This window comes from Anser anser, assembly GCF_964211835.1.
Source record: "Anser anser genome assembly, chromosome: 21".
Lineage (NCBI taxonomy): Eukaryota > Metazoa > Chordata > Aves > Anseriformes > Anatidae > Anser > Anser anser.
This window is the reverse complement of record NC_139742.1, coordinates 1,894,256-1,913,102: the sequence shown is the minus strand read 5'-3', so window position 1 is coordinate 1,913,102 and position 18,847 is coordinate 1,894,256. Positions and strand designations below refer to the sequence as shown.

Genomic DNA, 18,847 nt, shown 5'->3' with positions numbered 1-18,847 from the left:
TTCAGAAGGTCAGGCCATCTCACGTGGGTAAGGTGCTGCACAGACACACTGCTGAGTCTCACGATGAGCAGGACGGGTGCAGCAGCAGCCTCTGGTGTCTTGGTGTCTCCACAGAGTCCCTGCAGACAAAGACAACAAATGTGACAGCCCCAGGTGACAGCACTACCTCGTCAAGCAGGGCAGCCACATCCTGACGCAGCTTTATCACAGGCACCCAGGCTGTTGGACTGAGCTTCTCAGCAGCCGTGCTGATGGCCCTGAGATGGGCTCCTGTGGGTCCCATCCAGCTCGCTGGCAGCAAGGGCAGGTGCTTGGGAACGGCAGCATGGCTGAGTCATGAGTTTAGAGAGGAGAGCGAGGGGCTGCCCGAGTTGGACCCCCTTATAGAGAGGCTGTGGAGGTGCTCACAGTGCACGTAGAGGGTGGGCATGTGTGGCGGCTGGGGCTCCCCCGTGTGCTCCATGCCCAGACACTTGTCACCATGTTACCTGCGGTGACTTTGTCACAGCGTTACCTGGGTCCAGGCCCTAGCATCCTTCACGGTGAAGATGTGCAGGAAGCGCCCAGCAGTGACAGCTGTGCCCCTGCTGTGCAGCAGCCTGGGGAGCTGGGGGTCCCTGGGGATGGCCGTCCTGCTCCCCATGGACAGCGTGCAGGCAGCTGCAGCCCAGCCACCTCATGGCTTTTTTTTCCATCAGAAAATGGGGATTTCGTCAAAATGAAATTTTCCCTACAGAGTATTTCAAATTTGTGAACGTTGCTTTTCCCTTAGAAAATTATTACAATGAAAATTTCTACCTGCTCCTACAGTCCATTTGACTGTGCGTATCTGTGCATTCAGTCCCTTCTTAATTCCCCAACACTGTTCTTGTGTTTCTCACCATCTTTTCCTCTGACCACTGGTGTTTCGTGTTCCATCCTCCCCACAGTCACAAGACTATCTCCCTGCCTATTCAGAAACCTGCAGCTTCTTCACATGATGACAGGACTGCAAAGGTGATACACACTGTGCTCAGGAGGGTAGCAAAGGTTTCTGCAGTCCTAGATCTTGTGTCCTGCAGGGAGAGCTGAGCGAAGCCAACAAGGATGAGCACTACAAACAGGGCAGCTGCTGCTTGGCAGCTCCACCGAATTGCAGAGAAGGCTGGGCTGGGGCCCTCTTGTCTGAGAAACCATGTAGGGAGAGCACAAGACCTGCTCTGTGACTGCAGTCCATCCAGGATATCATCTGGAAGAGAGGTGGAGACAGAGGCAGAACGTACGACAGCAACAGCTCAACCCAAAGGGCTGCTCTGGCACTTTCACCTCGGTCTCCATCCCAGCGCTCCCTTCAGCCCCCACCACAGAAACAACTCCTGTGGGCATGCTGATGCCTGCCAGCCTGGCTGGATGTCCGGTGCGGTGACGGGAAAGTCCTCCCGTTGCATCCCAGCTGCTCGCCCAAATCCCATTCCCATGCAGGCTGCCGGTGGAGGACACTGCGCCAGCCTCAGGCGGGTATCAAGGTGCTAAAAGTGGCCCCTGCAGCCCTTCCTCGCCCATCGCCCCTGCCCACCGCCTGCCTCCACGGGGAGGGTCACTGCTGTTCTCCTGCCCCAGCCCCAGCCATCCGTGCTTCCTCTGCCTGCAAGGTTCCCAGGGCATGGGATTCCCCAGTGAGCAGTAGGAACAGGCTCCAACCATGGAATGGAGGCTGTGCATGGAGGCTGGGTTGGGCACCAGAAAACCATGTTCCACCTTCACCATCCTGCCTGCCCCAGCTGTGTTCCAGAGCCTGGAGACAGCTCCTCTGGTGTGGAGAGCCCCGGGGAAAGCGCCAGGTAGCAGTCTGTCATTGCTCGGGTGGGCGGTGTCTGACACCGCAGGCAACATGCTTTGTCTTCAGCTACTGCACCTCCTCTATAGCATGAGGAGTTCATCCTCCAAAGAGCCTCTGGGGACCTTTTTTCCAGTTTTTCAGCCTCTTTGTAAAGAATGCAGTCTCCACATCTGTGGGCAGTATTCCCATTGGGGTTCCCCCATGCTTTGTACAGAGATTCAAGCCATTGCCTGCTGCTGCTCTGACCCCTCAGGAGCTCATCCAAGGACAACACTAGCTCTTCTGGGCCTTGAAACTCGTGTTCAGTGACCCCCAGTCAGTAGTGGAGGCCCACTTTCCAGTCAGTGTTAGTGCTGTCCCAAGGGCAGGACCAATAATACCCGCTTCTATTCTTAAAATGTTTCAGTGTGCTCAGTTTATGAAACAATCCAACTATTTGCTATTTCACAGATTTATCAGCAGTGATTGCTTCCAGAGCAGTGGTAAAAATAATGAAGCACCAACCACCTCTCAGATCCTGTCATGCCTGTAGGAACGCCTGCCGCCAGTTACTGTTCTTCGCTAATCTTCGTCCATCAGCTTAACCACTCCTGCGTCGTGCAGCTGTACACAGAAGGCGTTACCACAGCCTGTGTTACAGCCCTGCAGTTACCAATTACATTTTAACTTTCTCAAAAGAGGAATTTAGTTTGTTTGGCAGCTCCGTGATGACTGGCAAGACTCGTATATTCCTAATGCTTCATTTCCTCATTTATGAAATTTCGTATTATCTTTTCCCCCATTGGGACTGATGCCTTACTCCAAGGCAGATGAAATTCCAGCTGGGTTCGGTGCTGCTCCTGTGCAGACTCTCAGTTTGCTGGGGGCTCACCCTGGCCTGGGAGGATTTACACCATTTGCAAGCACAGACACCGCACAGAGGTTGGTCTCACGCTCTTGCCCAAATCCCCTGCATCCAGAAGGTGCCACACATAAAGAGAAGAATCATGCTATGCATATGCTAATTGCTAACAGGCAACTGTTAATTGCACCAAACCATGGCTGAGAAGGTTGCCATGACGTGCCAGGAGGAAGCCACAGGAAAAGCAAAGCCCACTGCTTGCTACAGAGTCCGCACGTGGATCAGCCGGTGGGTGCAGCTGTACCTGCCATTTACACAGCTTCCACCCCGCGAAAACCCTGTGTGCACCCATTGCCTTCTGATGATCAAAGAGCCTGAGGACACAGCAAGAGTGGAAGTCGTGCAGTGACAACGTCTGCACTGGCTGCGGCTTGCTGCTGGAGCTTGTGATCTGGTCTGTTCCTGGTGCCAGGACAACACGGCCCGGTGGGAGGCATGGCCTGAGACAGAGGCAGGCATTTCCCCGTGCTCGGTGGTGGTGCCAGGAACAGCAGTCTCTGGAAGAAATGGCGACGTGGTGGTTAGAACCTGGCTCCTGAGTACGACCACCCTAGGCTCATGGGCTCAGGAGGGGCTCAGCAGCAGTGTTAGTTTTTCTTCCTATGGGGAAGTCCAGACAATAAGGAGGGAAGACCTTTGGCACTGCAATGTGGGTAAGACTAAAAGTTTCAAAGCCTGTCTTTTTCAGTTGTCTTCTCTGCTAAGTCCCCTGCTGTGGCCAAGGGGGCTGTGTTACTCTGCTGCCAGCACACCAACCAGGGCAAGGTAGAGCCTGTGCCTGCTTCCCAAACAACCTTCAGTAAACATGCCTGGTAAGCAGAGGAGGGAAAAAAGCCAAATGTGTGTAATCCGTCGGTGTGGATGCACCTCCACTTACCTGCTCACATGGGCCCCTCAGGGTGGGAAGAGCCACACGAGCACTGCGAGGAGCAGAACAGTGCGGTGGCGCTGAACAGGGCAAAGCCCGGGAGCCTCACTGCGTGCACAGCAGGATCGGTGCGGAGCGCCACACGAAGCACTGCAAGAGTTAAGATGAGGTGGGGCCATTTTCCTTCTCTCTCTGAGCACATCACGACTGCCATGGGCTTCATTGCTTTCCCAGGCAACTGGGGCTTCTCTGAGAGGGTCCCCTGGAGGGACGGTGCCGTGCAGCTCCGCGGCCCCTCGCACACGGCAGCCCCGCGGCGTTACACAACGGCCATTTTGCTTCTGCCGCTTCTTGCGAGAGCATGTGGGCAACGTGGGACACAGGCAAAATGGTTTCCATGGCAACTTGCACTTCAGAGATGCCAGTGAGAAAATTTGCGTTGGGGGAGAAAATTCTGCTTCAACTCACGTTGCAGGCAAGCACAGAGGTGGGCTGTGGCAATACCCTAGAAATGGCTGATGTAAAAATATCTCCGGTGATTTTTCTTCTGCAGGCTGCTCTCTCGGCTGGCACACAGTGGGCTGGCTGATGGCATTTGTCCCACGCAGTTACAAAGCAACACCATGTCGCTTTCTGCAGCCCCTTTGGTGTTTTTTTTTTTTTCCAAAAGGACTATGTTGGCAGCTCTGGAGTGCAATGTTCTGTTCTTGGAATTGGAGAGAGGTGGTCCAGGAGTGGAACGCAGTCCCTTTCAGCCGTGGAGATGGACAGTCCTCCAGATGTTGCCCACTAGCTGCTGTGGCTCCCTTTCCTTCAGGGGAGGCTAATGGTAGCCATGGGGCAGAGAGATGAAGAGAACCCCAAGAAGTCTCATCACCAGACAAATCTTTAAATAATAGCCCAGACGTAATGGAGCAAATTTAACGGAAGAAGTTGCCCTTTGAGGTAATGCCTGGAAGAATGATGGCTCTGTCTGGAGGGACAGAGTAAAGCCAGGAACCGGGTGAGTGCTTAACCTCTCTGCCCCAGAGGTGTGTTGGCCAAGGGAGGGTTCTCCAACTCTAGAGTGAACACAGACCTTGATGACATTCATGTCATGGGCTGGGAAATCATGCCAGAGGTACTGTGTAACTGGGAGCACAAACTCAGAAGACCTTGCTTTACCCAAAATGTAGTGTGATTATGCCTCCCAAATTAATGGGGATACCCACACCCTGAACGGACAGCCCAGCAGCAAAGATGAAAAAGAAGGAGCCGGACCCCAGGAGATGCTTTCCAACAGCAGCCCGGGGCTCAGCCCCACTGGGCTCTGCCCCCAGCACCGCACCCCCCCCCACACACACACACGCAGCAGCCCTCCCGGGGGGTGCAGGAGCAGGTCCCCGGCCCTGGAGTCCCCGGGGCTCCTGCAACCGCCCCCCGGGGCCGGCTCCCTCCGTCCCTCCGTCTCCCCCCGCGCACCCGGGTGGGACCTGGGGTCGGGGAGGGGAGCGCCCCGGACCCCGCACGGAGCGGCGCTGCCGCAGCGGCCGGGCCCTGCCGGGGTCCCTCCCGCCGCCCGCGGGGGCCGGGGGCGGGCCGGGGGTGGGCGCTGCGGCAGCGCGGGGCCGCGGAGCGGGAGGAGCCGGCGGCGGGGAGCGGGGCGGCGCGGAGCGGAGCGGAGCGGGCGCTTCAGCACCAGGGAGAGCGCCCCGCGCCGAGCCGAGCCGAGCCGAGCCGGGCCGGGCCGGGCCGGGCCGGGCCGCGCCGCATGGGGCCGAGCTGAGCGGGCGGGCGCGGGCGGCGGGGAGCGGGCGGGGGCCCGGCGGGCTCCGGGCCGGCCGTGGATGAGCACCATGCGGCTGCTGCTGCTCGCCCTGCTCTTCTCCTCCTCCTTCGCCCGCGCCGGCTGCGACCCCAAGATCGTCAACATCGGCGCGGTGCTGAGCACCAAGAAGCACGAGCAGATCTTCCGCGAGGCGGTGAACCAGGCCAACAAGCGGCACGGCACCTGGAAGCTGCAGCTCAACGCCACCTCGGTCACGCACAAGCCCAACGCCATCCAGATGGCCCTCTCCGTCTGCGAGGACCTCATCTCCAGCCAGGTACCCCGGGCCGGCGCCCACCCCCCGCCCCCGCCGCAGCCGCCGCCGGAGCCCCCCAGCCCCGTCCCCGGAGGGCGCCGAGCCCCGCTGCCCCCCGCTGCCCCCCGCTGGCCCGCAGCCCCCAGCCCCCAGCCCCCGCACACGCCGCGGCCCCGCGGCGTCCCCCGGCCGCCGCCGAGGGCTCGGGGCGCACAGAGCCGCGGAGCGGGGTCGTGCCCCGCCGGCCCGGGGCGCCGCTGCCCGCATTGCAGCCTTTATGTAAGCGCGGGCGGGCTGCGCGCTCCGCCGCGCGGGCACACGCACGCCCCCCGGGGCACACGCGGGCTCCCGCGCCCGGCGAGCGGGTGTGCAGGCACGCAGCCGCCGACACGCGGGCACGCACCGCCCGCACGCGCGCCCCCAACACGCGGGCACCCGAGGCAGCACTCAGAGCCGCGGGCACGCGCTGGGTGCACGCGGGGCACGGGGAGCAGCACGCGTGCACACGCATCGTGCGCGCTCGCATACGGAGTGCCCACGGGCTGCGCTGCATGCGCGTGCACATGCCCTGTGTACACGCGCATCATTGTGCAAACATGGGCACACACACAGAACACGGCAAGTCTATGCTCCTGTCAGTGAGCAGGCGTGCTGGTTCAATCACGCTGTGCCACACGCATACGCGCATCCGTGTGCACACACGAGCACACACTGCACCGGGTGCACATACATGCTCACTGTCACGCAAACACATCCCACTCCATACACTGCAAGCATCCGTGCACAAAGTACTGCCTGTACACACCCACCTGCACACACCCACGGGCCATACACTTGAAGGTCTGTGCACCACAGCTGCACCCCCATCACACGCAGCACCACTGCTCCCCCCAGCACCGCACCACACATGAAGCAGACACAAGCACACCCATTACCACACACACATGCATGAGAAACATGAGCACACTGGGGATCATAGATACACAGACAAAGAACACACATGCAACTTGCAGCCACACTGGAGGTGCACACACACACATACATGCACACACACTCCCCTTGCGCGTGCTCTGGGGGCTGAGCCCACCGTTCCCCCTGCTTGGGGTGGCAGGTGGGCAGACAGGCACGTAAAAACCCACCCCCACCTCAAATGCACTCGTGAGCATGCAAAAAGGTGTCCACAGAGCTGTGCTTAGGTGCACAGGCATGCACACAAAGCGTGTGAACACCTGCACCACGAGGACTGCACACGGACATGCATAAACACGGGCACGCCCCAGCACACAGAAGGGAAGGAGCTGAGGTGCTGGCGGAGCAGCGCTGGCAGGGTCACAGCGCAGTTCCCCAGGGATGCAGGATGGCTGCAAACATCCCCAGGGATGCCGGCAGCACTGGGCAGGGAGCACAGCACAGGCTGTCCCTCGCCAGCAGCAGGGAAAGGGCTCAGTCGGGTCCCTCCCTCGCAGGAGGCTCTATTTCAGTGACCCAGCTGAGGGATGCCCGTGTCCAGGCCACCTCTGTGCCTCGTCCCCAAGGCAAACCCTGCAGGCAGGGGCAGCTGCCACGCTGCAATGCAGAGGGGCTGTGGGTGCTGGGGTCAGGATGCCTTGGTGGCCACGCCATCCCGATGGTCCGACTACTCCTGGCCCCGCAGCCCTAGCTCGGCACACAGCTGCTCCCATCCTGGCTGGCTGGCGCTGCGCTTGAGCAGGGGGCTGCAAGGCAGAGGAGGGGCTGGGCGCCTGCCCCACAAAATGGGTCCTCTCGGCCAGCTGCCGTGCGGCGTGGAGCAGCCCTCGCCTCCCTGCCTCTCCCCCCCGTGCCTGGTGCTGCCCAAAGACCCGTCCCCAAGCCCATGTCCCGGACCTGCCAGCACAACCCCCTCGCCCACCCCTGGTGTTGGCTGGGCAGCAGACACCCCCTCTGCCGCCTCCCCATACCCTGTGTGTTCTTCCCAGCCCCTTTCCCTTAAAACCCTCCCATGGTAGGGTCTCCAAACCCTGCCCCAGCTCTCTCTGCACCTTCAGCCTGCTCCCCCCCCAGCACCGGGCAGGATCTGCCCTCATCCCACCCACTCATTCCCCAGGCCCTTCCCTGGGCACACTTCATCCTCCTCTCCCATCCTACCAAGCCATCTCTCCAGCCTGGGTGCACAGCACATCCGGGGGCTCGGGCAGATGTTTGGAGGAGGGAAGAGGGGCTATCTGCTCCTGGACATCAGTCCTTGCATCGATTCACCCTCACTGGAGACCTGTCACCAGCTGGGGACATTCCTGGTGCTGTGAAAGTGCATTATTATAACAAAGGGTCCCCTAGGGATTACACAGCTCCTTTCCCCTTGGTTTGACACAAAACATGATCCTGCTGGAGACCAAAATCCCAGCCCACTAGAACAGCAGGATGTTGCTGGCATCCTCCCTCCCCATTTTGGCACAACCCCATCCCCTGCACCCCATTGCCCACGCTCCGGGCAGATCCCCTGTCAGCGCCTGAGAGCCAATGCCCCCGTGCCCCCCGGCTCTCTGGTTTCTCGGCGTGCCTGGGGCCAGATGGCTGATCTGCGCCGTGGCTCTGCGCTCTTCCTCCGGCTCCGAGTCCCAGCTGACCACTTTGTTCATAATAGTCCTCGGAGGGGAATTACAACCGAGTATTAAATGTGTGGTTAAAGAAATCGCATTACACAGTGTGACTGTAAGGGAGATGCTTCCCTTTAATCTGTAATCCATGAAAGTTATTAGTTTAGCTGAGCAGCTCGGCATGGCGTTTCCACCAAGACACAGCCCTGAGCAGACCCATCCCCTCCGAGCCGCGGCAGGCTCGCTGCACCCCTCGCCGCGCCCTCGCTCCCAGGCGCAGTCGTGGCTTTGCTGATGATGATTACTTGAATGCCGCTGTCATGCTAACGTGGGGCTGTTTAACGTTGCAGAAAAGGAAAATCACACTCGATGGCCGATGTGCTCCTGTGAAATAATGTTTGTGTCGTGTATCCTGTCCTGCAGGTCTATGCAATATTAGTTAGTCACCCTCCTGCTCCCAACGATCACCTAACACCAACACCCGTATCATACACAGCTGGCTTCTACAGGATCCCTGTCATTGGTCTGACAACACGCATGTCTATATATTCTGATAAGGTAACTGATGCATGTTTCTAGTCTAGTACCTCATACATGTGGTGTAAATCAAGAGTGCCTCAGGAGGGTTAATGATGTTAAACACTTCCTATGTGTCTGTCTGTCCATCCACCCTCTCCGGTTAAACCCGCAGGTCCCTCCCTCTCTAGCATCCCCAGTACATCATTTTTTTGCAGCTGCCAGTGTTGACCTACATAGTGTGGGATGATTTCTGCAGCGTTTCTCTGCCAGGCTGCTGGGCTCGCTGCTCTTCAGCCAAGCCAAATGCTTGCACTTGCTCCTGCCCTGCTCGTTAGAGGCAGCCAGGGGGTCCTGGGTGCTCCCCAGGTGCGGGGGGACCTGCGGATGGGCAAGAGGTTTTATGTGATATTGGCAAAGGAGATAATAGAATTGCCTAACAAGTTATCCCGAGGCTAATTCGCCTTCCCTGGCCGTGCCCAAGGCCAGGCTGGGTGGGGCTTTGGGCAGCCTGGGCTGGTGGGAGGGGTCCCTGCTCCATTCCCCATTGGAACCAGGTGGGCTTTAGGGCCCCTTACAACCCAAACCATCCCATGGCTCAGGCTGAGCAGCACTCAAGAAAGATTCAGATTCCAGTCTCAAACCACCCTCTGCTGTCCCCGTGGAAACACATGGATCTTGATGCTGGATGTGCTCCTGCTGTGTAGGATCTGGGGCCATGCCCTGGCGTGTGCTCTGAGATGCTCTGGTGCTGCATGCTCTCAGCCCCTCTGCAAAGCCACGGCATGGCCAGCGAGAGCAGAAGCAGCAGCTGAGCAGGGCCAGGCTGTCCAGGTGCCATCGCAGCCCTGGACCAAGGCAGCCTTGTGGAGGGTTTTGTTCAGCTGCACGAGCTTAGTGCGTGACAGCAGGCCTGCTCCAAAGCACGAATCATAGGCCTTTGCTTGGAAATTTTGAATATTCACAAATGCAAATGTTCAGTGCAAAAATAGTCACTCTGCCCACATGCTAAATGAAGCCAAATTTCAGGAGAGGAGGAGCAGAAGCTCCCAGAAACCCAGCCAGCAGCGATGCTCGGCAGAAGCAGCAGCAGGGCTTGGTAAAACCTCAGCAGGGTGGCCAGCAAACCAGGGCCATGGCAGTGGCAGGGCTGGGGACCTGCCGGGGTCCCTCCAGGCACTGCGGGAAGGGGAGGGGGCAGGGGAAAGGGTGATACCAGAGCTGGCTGACCAAGGGAACAGGCAGCCGGGACGTGTAGGGGGATTTGCTTCGTGCTGATGTGAGGTGGGGATGGGCTGGACCTGCAATGCCAGCAGGTCAGCAGCTGCTTCCAGAGGGTGACCTTGTGCTGAATTCTCCTGCTCCCCCTGAGAGGGTGGAAATTTCCCATGCAGACATCCCCAGCCATCTTTCCCTATTTAAAAAATGTTCTCCACAAAAAAAAAAAGGCTGATAAACACCATCCGGTTCCCCTCAGAGCCATGGCGGTGGCAGGGGGATGCACTGGGGGCACTGGGCAGGCGCAGGGCCACAGGTGCCCTCGCACGCAGGGACTGGTGCCCTGCCCCAGGCACCTCTCGAGCATCCCTGCGGGGCTGGCCCCCGCTCAGCAGCCTTCCTGCAGAGAGGGGCGATGCCTGCAGGAGCTTGGGCATGGGCAAAGACTGGATGGAGAGAAGAGCAAGGAGGCTGAGCATTTGGCTGGCAGGCGCTCAAGGGCACGGAAGAGTGAAGGAAAAGGTGAAGGCATGGGAGAGGGTTGTGCAAAGCTCTGCCCACCCCGTGCAGGGCAGGCTGGCGCAGCACTGGGGCATTCAGCTGCTTCCCTTTTTGGTTTTCAGTGATCAGCTTGCTATTTTGTTTTAATTCAGGAAATTATATCTTTTGGTTTAGTTTCTATGGAAACAAGCGTGCAAGATCACTTTGTGTGCATGCTCCTGATTGGTTTTGAAGGCATCAGCCAATTTTAGCTAAATTTCACAGGGGGTTGAAGTCTCAGAGTTAATTATGGTCCTCCCAAGGTTAAACTGCTTGAGAGGGGAGGCGTGGGCCTCAGAAAGACAGATTTGCCCGGTTCCTTTTGATGCTTTCGGAGCGTCTCCAGTGAAGTGCAGCGCTCCACGAGCTGCAGCCAGTCCTTGGTGATGATACCTGAGGGAAGCAAGCTTTACTGCTCCTGGTATTCAAAGAACTGTTTGCTGCAGAAATGGGATTGCAGCCAGCAATCCCATTGATTGGGGCATTCACATCTCCTTTACGTGTCACCCAGAAAAATGAAATGCCGTTGACACCTGGACCCTGACATTTTTCTGGAGAGGCAGTGGGGCAGGAGATCAGGGGCAGCTCTGGACTGAGATCTGCTCTGCTGCTGGAAGAGATGGAAATCGGAGCTTATGCAGGCTGCACTGGGAGAGGCACGTTAATGTCCAGCACCCAGTCCTGGTGGTTGAGATGAGGTCTGCCTCTCTCTCCAGCCTGGGTCTGGGGACGGCTTTTCCCTCTGGTTCCTTGTCTCACTCCATGCTCTCTCAGGGGGTTATTGCTCACTGAGAGAGGGGGTTTGGTTGTTTGGTTGTTTTCTTTTTTATTTATTATTATTGTTTTTATTGCTGGCCTCACTGTTAAGTGATGCTCAGCAGCAATGGTGTGAATCAAGGCGAGAAGCTGCACTGCAAATGGGGACAAAACCAATTCCCCCCAACCTCAGCTGAGGTGTCAGGGTCAGGACTTGAACAAGAAGTGATGTGAGAGGCAGGAGGGGGGCTCCCAGCCTCCTCCCAGCAGCACAGCCATCAGCAGGGGCAACTGCAGCCAGTGACGGGCTCTGGGAACGGCAGCCAATGCTGCTGGCAGTGGGGAACCCACCCACCCCAGCCCAGCAGAGCATTCCACAGCCTCCAACAGAAGCTGGAGGGGACCTGAGCAGCCCCATTGCTCCCAAAGGACACCCTGTCCGTGCATCACAGGGGAGGGGAGGACGATGCATTTGCACCCAAGCTTCCCACACATCTGCCCCCACCAAAATCCCTCCCAGCACGCATCTGAGCTCTTGCAGAGTTATTTCAGCTTCCTCCCATGCCTGCAGCTTCCAGGAGGGGTCTCGGCGGGGTGGACAGGCTGAGCAGAGCAGGCAGCACAATAGCTCAGGACCCTTCCACAGAGGCACTGGACAAGGCTTTTTAGTACCCAGCCGATTGTTTTGGCATAATTGGTACCTTTCTATATTGGGATTTCTGTCAGTCTCCTTGAAATTGCCCAATGGCTCAGTTTTGGGGTGTGTTGCTGGGAAGGGGACTGACCTCATGATGCCCACAGGTTTTCAAACCAGAGCATACTGTTTCCTGCAGCCTGTAGGTAAAATGACTGTCCCAGCAATGGACAGAGAGCTGCGATGTGTCCTTAGGCTGAGAGAGGTAAAGAAGACAGCAACCCTTTCACTCAAGGACCTGTACGTGGTCCTTATGTGGACACACGTGTGGTACCCGGTGGCCCCACATGCAGCCACGTACACCTGCGTCTCCTCACGTGCTCATGTCAACAAAGTCAGCAGCACTAAAACCCTGCCGGTCCCTGGCTCATCATCTCCCTGGCTCTGGCCCCAGTCTCGTAACCACAGTCACTCCCAGTGTGTTTGGGTTTCCGCTGGGGTGATCCTGCTATGAAGCCCGAATTCAGTCCCAGACGTTTTTCCCCAGAAGCAGAGCTCAGTGAGGGGGCGCAGGACTGAGCTCCCACGTTTCGGCAGGGGACAGGAGGGTGCTGCAGGGAGCTGCTCCCGGGCTTGCTGCGGGCGATTCCCACGCGCCCATCCCAGCCACCCTGTGCCCAGCAGGCACAGAGGGGAGCAAACGTTGTGAATCCTGCAAAACGACTTGCAAGGAGAGTTGCTGGTTGGTAATGAGGAGCGTTTTTGCTGTGTGCCCAATCTGAGGGGAAAAGCAGTGGGTAGTCAGGGTGCATGCTGTGGTAGAGGTTATCAAAGCACCAAAACATGATCCCCAATGGCCTCTGCACATCACAAGCTGGACTTGTTAACCTTTGGGAGAATTTACTCTCATTTTTCCACCGACCTCTGGGCCCTGCAGAGAAGCTCAGGAGTCCCAGGTTCTTCAAAAGCAGGGTACAAAGATGGGATTGTTCACCCTGAAATCCAGACTCAGCATTTGCAATTAGCTTTTCTTCAATACCCTACTTAAAAATGACAGTTTGGAATCCGAGAGCTGAGATACCCTCATAGCAAGCCCATGACCTTTTTGACACTGCCTCAGAAAGTAAATATGCCTGAACCTACAGCAAGTAATGGGTGCCTCTGGCCTGAGGTGTGGAACTGGACCTGGAAATGCCTGGGAGTCTCCACCAAAGAGAGCTCAGACGCCATGCTTGCATGGAGACCACATTTCTTGTCCCATTTTGTCCCTCTTGGGCTTCTTCCTGATCCCGTTGTTCAGTGCTGGGCTTACAGGGTGAGCTGTATTTCTCATGCTCTGCACGTGGTTGGGAATGTTTGTGCTAGTCATACAAAGCTGCACCTCTGTAGCACTCATTACGACTCTCCTGGTTCCTTTTCTCCTTTAGTTAAATAGCCACAGCTCTTCCCTGTCCTTCCATAATTAGGAAATGCTTCCAGGCTTTGGTATCTTGCTGCTGCCTCCATCATTTCCATGCTTTGGGCCAGGGCAGCCGAGCAGCCCCGCTGTCCCGGAGATGTCCCAGTGCACGGAGATGTGGCCGGGACAGGAGCTGTGCACTGCTTGTTGTGTTTGCATGCTTTGGTTGGACTTCATCACTGTGCTGTGCATGAGGAAAAGGCACTGGCTGGTCTGCCTGCTCCTCCTGCCTGGGTCCGTGATATACACAGTGCCTTTTCCCTCCCAGCCTGAGCTGCCATGGCAGAGTCAGGACATTTGTGACCCATCTGGGTCAGGTCCCTGGATGAGCAGCTCTGGACAAGCCCTGGTGGGTCCAGGGGGCCATCTCAGCCTAAAATAGGAAACACTGTGGTGCTCTCCTTTCTGTCCCCTCCTGCTTAGACCTCTGCTTCCCTCCTGTGCAGAGCTGGTTTGCTGAGCTGCATCCATGCTGAGCGTAAGCACTTCCATTTTCTAATATCTGACTCTGGGGCCTTTTGGAGAAGCTGCATTTTTTGAAATCTCTCTGTCAGCTGCAGCTTTTGGTGCAATTGCTCCCCAAAGAGTGCTGTACTTAATTAGGCTGGAATTGCTATTGCTCAATCATCCAACCATAATGATGTCTTTAACCAAATCAGATAGGTTAGCTGGGGCAGGAGTCCAGCACTGACTCCTCCTGCATGCTGCTGCAGAACAAGCTGACCTAGAAACAGTCCAACAGCATATTATAAAACTGCTTTTCTGAGCTTTTCTCCTGACCAATGCCTGCTATATACCTGCATATATAGCAGGCACCCGCAGCTGCTCCTTACCATGCTCTGAAGGCAATTTGTTTTCTTTGTGATGCCCATAGCTCTGTAATATTTTTGGACAGAGCAAAGAGCAAAGGCTGTATTTGCACTGAATATTTTTGACGGTTCATTCCTGGATAGGGTTTTTTCACCAAGCATTTACGGGCCACAAAGCAAAAACCCTCTCTCCCACGCACTGGATAGGCCACAGCAAAGCATGAAATCGTAGCCAAGGTTTGCTTCTCAGCCAAAAGAAAGGAGCACAGGAACCAGCTGAAGGTGTGCAACCCCCAGGACAACCCAAAATTGCTGCTTTGCCTCTTTGGCCTTGCGTTCTCAGCCCTGCCCGGTCCCCCAGATGCACCCTGACAGATGACCCACACCAGTCTATGTTTAGCTCTTGTTCTTCCTTGCAGAGCATCCACCTGTCCTTTTTGCGCACGGTCCCACCATACTCTCACCAGGCCAACGTCTGGTTTGAGATGATGAGAGTCTTCAACTGGAATCACGTCATTCTGATAGTCAGCGACGACCACGAAGGTCGTGCTGCACAAAAGAAGCTGGAGACCCTCTTGGAGGAGAGAGAGTCCAAGGTCAGTTCCTGAACATTGTCTTGTAGCTTTGTTTAAGCAACAACAACAAAACTAGAAGTCTCGGGCTGTTGTATGTATGTAGATTTCTGTATGTAAAACACCTTTTCTTTCCATTGTAACATGGCTAACATGCTTAAAGCATCAACAGTGTCTGACTAGTACCTGACAGAACTTTGTACTTTATTCATTTCACTTGCTTTGCCATGGTCAAAATCTCCTACATGTAAATCAACTACAAAATGAAGGGAAGGATAACCTGGAGCTCTGCAAATGCCTCGCCCAAGAGTCCCACCTAAGGAGAGGACCAGTCGCTCAGCTTAGGGAAGCACCTGCGCCACTTACAGCCACCCAGGGGCCCACCCAGACCCAGCAGTGCCAAACCAACCCAGAAAGCAGCTTCTGAATTGGCTAACTGGAGCTCACCTTAGTGGCTTAGGAGGGGCGAGGGCGGCTGGCGCATTGATGCACGGAGGTGTAACACACCCTCTCTGTGCAGCTGTCAGCTCCGAGGTGTTAGGCTGATGCCCCCGTTCCCATCTCCATTGAAGCACACGCTAAATGCCGCTTTCCTGGCGCCTCATGCTGTCACCAGTGCGGCTGAGGCTGGCAGGAGGAGCTTTACCGAGGAGGTGCGCGGCATCTGCACGCAGGGAAGTAGGGAGGGAGGCAGGGGAGGTCCCCTGAGCCTGCTAGAAATTTGGCAGGACAGCCACAGACCTGCTGCCATTGAGTAACGGGACCGAGCAAGCGTTCAGGCCAAGCAAAGGAGGACAACACAGGGAGCTGGTTGGCTACAGCGGCTCAAAGGCAGACACCTACCTGGAGAGCAAGGAGCTTCCTGCCCCGTGGGGCAAAGTCCCAGCGCGCCCTCTCGCTCTGGGCAGCACTAGGTCCTCTGGGGGAACAGAGCCCAAGCCCACCGCTGGGTCTGCAGCAGTACGTCCCTTCCTGCTCCCTCCTGGCTCATGGCCACAGTCTGATCTTCCCCAGCCCCAGCCGTGGCCTCGGGACGTTTGGCAGTCGACTGCTGAGATGTGCTCATAGGCATCTCTCGTGCTTGGAGCTGGCATCTAAGCTGCAACCAGCCAGAGCAGCCTGCCGCTGCTCTTCCTCATCTCTTGTCAAGCCACCGAAGGAAACGCTGGTGCAGAGACGTGGGCTGGCACAAACCGAGCTGACTGGCAGGCTTTTGGTTTTGGCACTGGACTCCAAGAAGTTGCACCCCCGCTGCAGCCTGGGCCATCGTGAGGCTCTGGTGTGCCACTGACCACGCTGGGATCCTCCTGCCTCCAAAGGCATCCCTGTTGGATCACGGCAGGACTGTGTTCCTCCCCACAGCCTCTTTCCAGCACAGTGTCCCTCACCCAGGGAGCACTGTGGTTGTTCCTGCTGTCAGTCCATCATCCCTTATCTGTCATCTTTTGGTTTCCACCTTCCGTTTTCCTGCAGCTCCTGTGCATCCTCTCTTGCTGCTCCCTCTCACACCTCCCCTCTGCTTGCTCTGTGCAGTGCTCCTGGGCACAGGGTGTATTTCTTCTTTGCTTGTGCATTGAACAGAAAAGCCATTGAGACCTTGGGTTTGAAAGGCAGGGGAGAGAGGATCTGTCCTCAGATCTGTCCTGCATTTGAGCTGAATCTATGACATCTCTTGGTGTCTCCTGGCAGCTGCGGGGCTACTCTGGATGCCCTGCCCATCCCCAGAATGGGGCTTGTGCTCCGTGGTGGTAGGTCACGGCGTTTTTCCTTTGGGGTCTGCCACAAGCTCTTGGTTCTCTTTCCCTTGAGCTTGCTTTGGTCAAACTGGCTGGACTGGCTGGTCTGGAAGGTGGTAGCTGCTCCCATCAGGGCTTTCCTCTCTTCCTCATTTCTTCTGCTAATTGCCCTTCTAATCACTACTGTGCCAACTCTTCATGCTGTGAGGGGGTGACCCGGCCCCCTCCCCAACTTTTTCCAGGGCATCCTGAGCCCTGGGGAGACAGCAGGCAGGAGAGCTGCTCTTGACCTCCTCACAGCTTGGATCACAGCCCCTGAGGACCTGGGAGACTTGTAGTGAGTGAGAGGCTCACCTGGCCCTTGCACGGCTTGTCTCTGGGGTCTGCGCCAGCCCTGGCTGTTCCTCAGGCGTGGATGTGTACTTCAAGCAGGTGCTTGGAGCCCAGCACTTGACCAGCCCAGCCCAGCCCTGGCACACCCACCTGCAAGCCTTGACCGAGGTGTCTGCAGTAGCTCTTCACCAGGGGCTGCTGCTTGGGCCCTGGCTGAGCGGCGCAGCTCTGCTGTGCCCACCAACCACCAGCGCTGATTGGGCTCAGGGAGGTACCAGATGCTGTGAAACTCAGAGCTTGTCCAAGTCAGGGGTGGAAGGTCCCTGGGGTGCCAGCGCCCTTCTTCTGGGATGGTGGTGTTCATGCAAGCGGTAATTTTTAAGCGAATGCTGGAGAACCTGGTGGAAAGTGAATTTTGAATTTGTGGGTCCCTGAGTGAAACATGGGATGAGGAGCAGGGAAGAGCTGTGGGACCACACAGAAAAAGTGGAAAGAGAGGAGAAGATTCTGCTGATTGCAATAGGGATGGAGACAGGGAGAGGCAGAGGTGATCAGGTGCCATCAGGTCCAGCTGTGGTGGACCCAAGACTCTGCTTCGCTTTGCTGACCAGCTTCAGTCTAGGTGCCAGCACATCCTGGGCACATGAGGTCAACCATGTCTGAAGGCTGCGGAATGGATGACCAAGTTTCCAGCTAAATTGATGGTGCCTGAGGGAAAGTGGCCAGTCTCTCTTCACTGGAGAGCATTCGTGCTGTCCTGCTGCTGCAGCTCCGCTCTCCTCTGAGGCTGTGTTCCTCCCACTCACCGCAATTGGAGCAGACTCAAAGAAGCAGTTGCAGAAAATCCCACTGTGGACGCCATCAGAAGTGAAGGCAGAGCCGGGCTTGGAGCAGATTTTCCTCCTCAGATTCTTTTCCTTGCAAGAACCCAACTTCTTAGAGCAGTGAAAATCTGCCAGACTGTGCCCACGGAGAAGAGAGGGCAGATCACACAGCTGCACAGATGGGACACCTGGCAGAGCACCTTGCCGAAGCCTGGCCCGAGAGCTCAGGAAGAAGCATGCAGTTTAGTCTGGAAAGCAAGACACAGAGGTTAAACCTGGCTGCCTGAGGAACAACCTGGGAAATGGAACCCTTGTGTTACTGGAGTGCAAAGGGTCGGGTTCCTGGCAAGAATCAGTTGCCATAAGATACTGCAAAATGGAGATGTAATAGAGCCATGTCCTGCACCCCACACAGGCAGGTCAGGGTTGCCCAGCTGGGGTGGGAAGGGGCCGAGAAGGGGTCAGACTGTCCCACCAAGGCTTCCTGCCCTGCAGGCCCCACCAGGCTGGCACTGGGAGGACCGCGGGGCTGCTCCCGGGGTGTCGTGTGGGGGTCTGTGTGTGCTGCTGGGGTCACAGCCCCGGGAGCTGGCACCATCAGCCCCCAGCACGCTGCTGGAGGAGAAGAACCTCCAGAAGCAGGTTTTATGCCCCTGGTCCCTGGGGGCCACGCAGCGGGAGCGGCTCAGGCAGGAGGCAGGGGAGAGGCAGGCTCCCTGCTCCGCTCCCCACGAGACCACCTGCATGGGCCGAGCACCCCGGCAGCCCCGCGGGCACCCTGCCTCCAGCAGAGCCACCAGGTGCCCCCCAGCACCAGGTAAAACTACAGTGTCATCCCATGATCACCATTGCTTCATACTGCCATGCTTTGAGCCGACACAGGACATAGCAAGCTTTTTTCTTTCTCTTTTGGATGACAACAGAGCTCCAAAAAGCTGCTCCCTCCTTGCGGGAGGTGAGAAGTTCTGCTGAGGCTCCTCACATGCTGCAAACTCTCTTAGGGAGAACAGGAGTGTAATGGTAATAGTAACGGTAGTGATGCTAACGCTTTGATAGTAACAGTTTGTGTTTATCCAGCACTTTCCGTACACAACATTTTGTCCTTTACTTCCACAGTAATTCCATGGAATTCCCACCACTTAGGCCCTTAGAGATGCGTAGATTGTTTCTGAGCTTAAGATAAAAATTCCTTGCTGAAGAATTCCCCAGTCCCACAAGGGAAA

At 56.9% G+C, this 18,847-nt stretch overlaps 1 protein-coding gene across 13 annotated transcripts in view; it reads left to right on the top strand.

The window, feature by feature from the left end:
* The first annotated feature begins 5,189 nt into the window (after positions 1 to 5,189).
* The window catches only part of GRIN1 (glutamate ionotropic receptor NMDA type subunit 1), a 34,581-nt gene continuing 20,923 nt past the window's right edge, over positions 5,190 to 18,847 (top strand). For all 13 annotated transcript variants that reach the window (XM_083807636.1, XM_083807633.1, XM_083807644.1 and 10 more), the window contains exons 1-3: positions 5,190 to 5,672; positions 8,651 to 8,785; positions 14,579 to 14,755. In XM_083807636.1, coding sequence (XP_083663762.1) covers positions 5,415 to 5,672; positions 8,651 to 8,785; positions 14,579 to 14,755 — 570 coding nt within the window. In that variant the 5' untranslated portion in view covers positions 5,190 to 5,414. The remainder of the gene's footprint in view (positions 5,673 to 8,650; positions 8,786 to 14,578; positions 14,756 to 18,847) is intronic.